This window comes from Eutrigla gurnardus (assembly GCF_963514095.1).
Source record: "Eutrigla gurnardus genome assembly, chromosome: 8".
NCBI classification, from domain to species: Eukaryota; Metazoa; Chordata; class Actinopteri; order Perciformes; family Triglidae; genus Eutrigla; species Eutrigla gurnardus.
In genome coordinates, this window is record NC_139922.1 from 11,719,658 (window position 1) to 11,727,700 (window position 8,043).

The 8,043-nt window shown below is 40.6% G+C and overlaps 1 protein-coding gene across 1 annotated transcript; it reads left to right on the forward strand.

Moving 5' to 3' along the window:
• Positions 1–3,401: 3,401 nt before the first annotated feature.
• Positions 3,402–7,705, forward strand: LOC311017042 (serine/threonine-protein kinase SBK1). The gene is made up of 4 exons (XM_084015155.1): positions 3,402–3,615; positions 3,938–4,100; positions 4,890–5,092; positions 5,672–7,705. The coding sequence occupies exons 2-4, from the start codon at positions 3,938–3,940 to the stop codon at positions 6,335–6,337; spliced, it is 1,032 nt and encodes a 343-aa protein (XP_083871281.1). The 5' UTR covers positions 3,402–3,615; the 3' UTR covers positions 6,338–7,705.
• Positions 7,706–8,043: the final 338 nt, after the last annotated feature.

Sequence of the window (8,043 nt, forward strand, 5' to 3'; positions counted from 1 at the left end):
CTGACAGGATGGATGTTCTTGTGATATGCGATCCCTGCCGTGCAAGCGAAAGTACCTTGTCCTCTCCACCAGAGGAGAGAGTTGCAAAATGTCCATCAGAGCACTGCTGTAGATCTCTGGTTGTCATAGCAAGCTTTGTTTTTTAATGTATTCTAATTGAGATTGGAAGTAGAATGTACGCTATGAAGGAACCCTGGAAATGTACTTCTACACCTGTTGAACAAGATATGTCATGTAAACAACACAGTTGGGTTTCTGCAGGGTGAACTTCATCGCTGTGGATGGATGTGAGCCACTCTCGCTTGCTTCAAGGCTTTGAGCAAAGCAAAGTTGTGTAGGATTACAAACAAGCATAGTTTCCCAAATGTCAAACTGTTCCTGTAAAAACCCAAAGATTTTCACTGAAGTGAAGAAAACTGTTGGGAACATGCATCCTGGCTGATTAATTAGGCACGAGGTCTACTCACCTATGTCAGCAGAAAATGTATAATCCTTTGGTAACGTTGGCCTCACATTGCTCCTGATGAAGTTTCCGTGATGTGTAGGCGGTACAAATAATCATTTGGGGCTAAAATTACCTCCGGTTTGTTTGGGAATTGATAGTCATGGCTTCATTTTCACTGCATGTCAAAAACAAGAACATTTTGAATGCCTCCTGAATATTAATGGGGGGAAATAGCAATACTCTTCTCACTGATATCCCTGAACTGACAGCTGCACCACACTGCACAGTGTATCTTCTTCAAATTTATCTCAAAATGTTTGCCAAAGGAACCGCAAGACCTCCTGGTTTGTCACAGCTCTGTAATTCCATTCCCTTTGAAACTATGACGGCAGCAGTGGTACCGTGACGGGATGGGAAGTTGGGATATGGACCCCATCTGGCGCCTCTAAGACTACTACGCATTATCCTGGGACTGTAAAAGATCCCAACTATGACATGACACCATGTCTGTGGTGACGGCGTAACTTGATGATCAGAAACTCCACAACACTTTAATTATGACAGCCTGACTGTTCACTGGTGAGTAGATGGGACGATCATCCCAATAATCATTATAATACGCTTAAAAACACTTTTTATTGAAAAATAATCAAATAATCTTAAATAAAAAAGATCATAAATCATCATCAAGGACAAATATATTTTAAAAAGTTTATTTTTGTATGTATAAGTTTATTTTTTATTGATCAGCCTCTATTTTTCGCTTGTCTACCATGATAGCGTACTAGAGAGCTTTTTCAAGTCGTAATATTTACGATTATCCCCTATAACAGAAATTCACCACAATCTTGATACGATATCGTGTGTATTTTTATCCGGATCCAAGATAAAATCTTATATCGCCCCATCCCTACAGGGCAAGGTTTGCTATGATGTTGGTGGACTGCTACAGGGCATTAGAGGATGCTTTCAGAGTCCATGCAGAAGGAAAAAGGACATACGTATATGTTTTCTCGGGCTATAATTAACTAAATGGAAATTAAGAACTTCAATCCTAATGTCCAACATCTTCTCTTGGATGGGTCACCCAAAAGCATCTCACCAGTTATTTCCAACAAAATGACCTTTGTAGCTTTGGGGAGAGCCAGCGGGCCCAGACCGCAGTGAGTGACACCATTAACCCACCAGAGACCTGCAGAGGCCAGCACACCAAAGTATCTGTTTCTTTGTGTCATAAGCCCTGCTTGTGTGGGCGCTCGTGCCCCCAGAATAACTACCAGGGGTGACAGCGTTGAGTGAGTTGACAGTGAATGAAACACAGGTCAACACACACACACATATGGAAGACGTCACACCTACTCGCACACAGGTGCAGACGACAACACCCCATTAGGCCTGCCCGAGTTGTAGGCGACACCCCGGGGGACTTGTCTGTACGAGTGCCACAGCTTGAGTGCATTCATGGCTTCCAGTTCCTTGTGTTGAAGGGGAAAGTTCTAATCAACATGCATTCAGTGTCACTTCCATGTCCATATTTATCAATTCTGTGCTGGAGATGGTGTACATAACTCATTCCCAAACACTGGGTCCGGGCTCAAAGGTGGGTCACAGGATAAATTATTAGGGTCGCCAAATTAATTTGCATTTCTTGACTATTTGGCTGTGTCACATGCTTGTTTAATGTTCTATGGGTACATTTGATTTTTATTATTCTGCCTGGGTGCTGTTAAGATGTAGGGAAATAGGTAAAATAGTTCTGCAGTAAATTACATTCTATCTTGAGTGTTCATTTGTATAGATTTGTGAACATATATAGATTATGACATGTCAGCAGTAACTCAAAGATCTTGGTATCGTACTCATGGTGTTAGTTATTCTGTATCATTTGGATCCCTGGTCACCAACTTACCTTGGCAGGTGGTATGTTCCAGTTAGGTGAGGCTGAGAAGTGAAAATGCCAATCATTAGCGCGAAAATGTTAGCTTGGGTCACCCATCTCCACTATCTGGCTCAGGTTTGCCTTGGACCAGCCCTTCGTTGAGCTCCTTTAGGCCTAGACTGCCAGTGGACTTCCTCTGATACGCTGAGCTTCATCTGGATCATTCATGTCCCATTAATGTTTGTTACTAATTTCACTTCTTCCCAGGTATCTTGCAGTGCAGGTGCACCTAGACCCTGCTTGACTTGACACCCACTCCTGCTATTATTACTTAGTCATTTATATTATGCTACAATCTCTGCATTATTGTTATTATCATTATAGCATATCCACGGCTGCTGTTACCTATTGTAGTAATACTTTTCAACTCTTATTTACTATTACTACTGCTACTGGTTTCTTCGTTTTATCCCAGTTAAAAGGGGGTTTTTTTTCCAGGAGTTTTCTTTATTTGATGGAGCGTCCCAGGGCAGAGGATGTCGTACACTGATTGTGAAACCCTCTGAGGCAAATCTGTGATAATCCACGTGTGCACGCACTTGGGCTGCCTCCCGAATAAGTCAACAAAGTTTTCTATAGCTTCGTCATGTTTGCTTTGCATGCTTTTTTTATGGCGAACGACTGAATTCCAAGAAACGTATACTTACAAAGCAGTGCTTTTGTATGAATCTTTTCTTTTTCTTCTCAATTTCACAGATCTGTTGATTAAATCAAGGAAGGACAGCCCTGGTTTGCACATGTGCTTGTCATGCACTGATGACGGACCCAGGAATCTGTCAAGTACAACTACATCACCATATAAAGACATTTATGAAAGACAGTTGTTATCTGTGTCAAACTTTATGTCAATGCTCTCTAAAGTCCTATACATTACAAATACTTACTTATGCATGTGTGTTGCAGATTATACACTATGTAGGCCAGTGTGTGTGTGTGTGTGTGTGTGTGTGTGTGTGTGTGTGTGCCCTTTGCAGAGGCAGTTTGTAATCAGCTGTCATAGTGGGCTCTGTCCCCATCGCAGCACTTGAGAGCGGAGCTGGCCAGTGAAAAGCTCTGAGGTCCACTCTGCAACTGATCCATGCAACGAACAGGACAGACATTCAACTGCCACTTCTACAACATATTGATTCACTGAGTTTGGATGAGCACGGTGGTGTGTGTGCGCCTCTGTGTGTTTGCTTTGCCTGTTTCCAGACTCTAGTGACTGTATTGGGAACCGATTGAAAAAAAGGTAAGACGTGAAACTGATCAATATCTAATCATGGCTAACATGAAGCACTGCTATTCAATGCTGTAACTGCAACTGCTGTTAATAGCAAATCTTAATAATAACACAATATGTATGTTATAATAATAATATTGATATATTTTCATGTTTATTTTCAATCAACTGTGTACAAATTACAACTGGTCAATATATATATATATACTTAACATTCATTTTTTACTAAAAATAAAAAAACGTACAATATATATGAGTGTTTTGTGTATGTGTTCACACCCATAAGATTTGTGAGAAAGTATTTGTTTGTCCTGTCTATGTGTGGGTGAAGATGATTGAGCTGGGCCTTGCTGATGGCAGCCTGATCGATGAGCTGATAGAGCTGACGGCACAGAGCCTCAGTCAGCTAGAGATCCAGGAACATTTCAACATCGTCAAGGAGATCGGTCGAGGGAAATACGGCAAAGTGCTGCTGGTCACACATCGCTTCAGGGGTATGACAGCGGAGAAAATCTTGTAGCAATTTCTTTCTTTTCTGTCACCACTTATCATGTTCATAACCCAGAAAAGAAGCAAGGAGTTGATGTGTTTTATGACCCCAGCATTAGTTATGTAGGTTGAAAAAATCTAACAAATAAAAAGTTGATGACCTCATGTTTTATCCATAACAAATGCATTTACAAAGAATTTATTTAGTGAAGTTCTTTAAATAAAAATAAAAATCACCCAAAATGAGCAAGCATTCCAGTCTACAAATAAGGAATAACTTTTCAAACACTGCTGATTTGCCGAATTAGCTGTAATTCATAGCACACAAAGATGTACTGGCGAGAGGGGCTACGGTGAGAGAAGTATGGGCCTTTTACAGAGCGACCAGTGAACAGAAGAGAGGTGGGGGAAAAGATGAGATGAGACGGGATGGGAACATCGAACTCTGAAAGACCCCGAGAGGAAAAGATTGCCAAAGTGGAGCGATGAGCAGGTCTGTGTAGACAAACGAGAGAGCAGAATGCAGAGCACAGACTGGCATGAGGCTGGCTGGCTGCAGGCCTGAAAGCTTTGAATTTGAAAACCATTGGAATTGGGACTCAGGAGGAGAGGGGAAGGTGATCTGGGTGAAGTTGTGGAAGAGATATGTAACAGTATATTAGATAATTAACACAATATACGGCTAACACCTAATATCAGCAGAGTGTAACTGAAGTGGTCACAATACTTAGCTCCTTGAGTAAGACAAAGACGCTCCGCAGTGATAATAATAGCCAAGTATGGATGATCTGCAGGGACTCCTATGGCCTTGAAAGTGATGCCCAAAGCCTCGACTAAGCTGCAAGGCTTTCTGAGGGAGTACTGCATCTCCTTACACCTGTCCTGCCACCCATGCATCGTGGGCCTCTTTGGCATTGCCTTCCAGTCTAACGAGCACTACTGCTTCGCCCAGGAGCTTGTCATTGGCAGAGACCTGTTTGCTGTCATCCAGCCAAAGGTGAGTCAAACATTGGAGTAAAAAAAAAAAAAAAACTAAGAGACTGATGGGTGAATTCAAAAAGAAAAATGTATTGAAGATGAATTGCATATCACTTGGAACCGTGATCGGATCCAGATAAACAAAAGATATTATATAAGATATACATTGCTGGAGAAAAAATCACAAAAGTCAGTAGGATTCATCCTCAGGGGGCCATGAATGTTTCTACAAACTTCAGGATAATTCGTCCAATTGCAAACCAACAACTGACCGACACAATGATACTGCATTCCCAAGGTGCTGTGGAGGTTCAGGCTTCACTGAACTTGAATATATTTTTAAAATTCATGAGACGTCACTTAAGTGTTGAAATATTGAACCATATAATTGTGAAGAAATATGTAGAGGAAAAGGAAATTATACTTTAATGCTTTACTGGCTGTATAAATCTGCCTTAAAACTGGCTTATGCAGACTTATAGCCTCAGACATTTGGAGCCTTTCTTTCTTCATGTGGTGCTCTGTGATGAGTGCTCACTTTCTGTTCCTTTAAAAATGACAGAAAGAGTCCTATCCCTCTTTTGTCTGATTGTTCTAGGTGGGGATCCCAGAGTCTTCGGTAAAACGTTGTGTCCTTCAGATCGCCAGCGCTTTGGAGTTCATTCACAGTCATGGTCTGGTTCATCGTGATGTCAAGCCTGAAAACATCCTCCTGTTGGACAATCACTGCTGTCAGGTCAAGCTGGCAGACTTTGGACTGGCCCAGAAGAGAGGCACTCTGATACGCTTCATCACGGGAACCCTGCCCTACATGTCCCCAGAGCTTTGTTCCGTGGCCCTGATGGAGGGCCAGAAAGAAGTGACGGCTCCTCCACTTAGCGTGGAGCCAAGCCTGGACACCTGGGCATTCGGGGTGGTTATCTTCTGCATCCTCACTGGATACTTCCCCTGGGAGCGCTGCATGGACTCGGACGACTTCTACCAGGAGTTTGCAGACTGGTGCAGAATGGAGGAGAGACCTATCACTGAGGAGGACATTCCTCCTCTGTGGAAAAGGTTCACTCCAGATGCCATGGAGATGTTTGGAAAGCTCCTGGAACCAGATGTAGGAAAGAGGTGTACAGTACAAGAGGTGAAAGCGTATGTTGAGAAGGACTGGCTTAAGGAGGTAAATGGGATTGGCAACCAGCCGGCGGCAGAAAAAGTCAGTGCTTCCAGTAATAATCCTGGGGATGGCAAGGTGGAGGAACAGCCTAAGACTTAATGGACTGAGGTGTATATGTATAGCTTCGATATTCTTTCGACAGCAGGTCATATATACAATCATTGGTACCTGGCATAGGATTTGCAGTGATAAAACATCTGAAGCGTGTGTGCTAGAGTCAAAGACAATTTGACAGGATTCAGATGGTAACATAATGCCCACAGATGGTGGAGTTCCTGTGGTTGAAGAAATATTTAGATCCTTCACTTATGCTTACATACTTAACGTACATAAAAGTCAAACTAGTTACTACATTGTATACAATTACTCATGGGTGAGTAGGATTTTAATGTTTAGTTGTTCAAGACAGAGCTGATTTGAACAACGTTATATAGTAGTGCATTATTACCTCATCTTTGTGGCCCTGTCTTTTAGGGGGACTGTGTGTCAAAATCTAGCTATAAAACATAATGTTTGTTCATACTGCACTAACAAGCGACCAGGTCCAGGTCCTAGTACTTCATTAGACTAGTTGGTCCAACAGGTCAATCCAGCCATGCAGCTTGGGTATCTTGTAGGAGTGTGAATCTTTGGCTTCACAGCAATTCGATTTGATTAACGATACAGTAGTTGGCGATTCGATTCAAGGACGTTTTTTTTCTTTTGGAACTATTCGATTTGATTTGATTCAAACCAAGATTCGATTCAGTAACTTGTAACCAAAATTCTATATCCATTAAATAAACATGCAATAATGCGAGTGACACTATCTGTATTCTTCTCAAAGGTGAAAAAATAACATATTTATTCTATAAAAAAAGTAGTCCTGCATAATATTTTATGCTGAATACAAAAATGTAATTAAACATTGCTCAGTTATTTTGAACATTTTCAGTAGACTACATGCTGGCAGGGGAGAGAGTGTCTTAAACGTATTAAAACATTAATCATAAGTAAGAATCACGATTCATCCGATTAAATGCATTTATATCGATTATTGGTGAAGCCAAACGATTCATTCAATTTATTTATTTTAGCAGATGGATTTAGTTGAATCTATAGGACTGACAATCGATTCATCGATTAATCGAATGAATCGTTACAACTCTAGTATCTTGACCCATAACAATGCAGTATAATGTATGTATCATAGGTTTTCAATGTAAATCCCTGAAATGTAATAGAGTAAAATGTACAACACTGGTCTTTCTCTGTACTTAAAGGGACTGGTCCGGTATTGAATATTTATTCAGTGGGCACTTGCATTGCGGCAATGTATGATCTCTACTCTTTTTCAAATCTGCCTCTTGTGAGTCCCCCAACTTTACTGAATTGTATTACAATCCTAAAATGCTTGCGTTCCCCTTGAAGTACACCAGAATATGTGTTTGTTGTTTTCATCCACTGTTGATTTTATAATTATGAGCTAGAATGAACTTTTTTTTAAATAAAAGAAGCTTTTAATTAATCTTTGTGTAAGGACCATGTACTTTATTTGTTATGACTTCATTGATTTTTTGTTTGTTTGTTTATTTTTTAGTTGCTGAAGTCAGTGCCAACTCCAGCTCTGTTGTGAGTACATTTAAAAAGTACTATAGTGTGGAATTACAATATTTTAACCACAGGAATGCTATGCAGTGAAAGGCAGCACAATACTATGGAGTCATAGGGTTGCCATAATAAATAATACATCTTTAAAATAATTAGAAAATGCATCTGGAAATATAAAGAGGAATAAATAAAAGAACAAGAAATAAATAAAATAG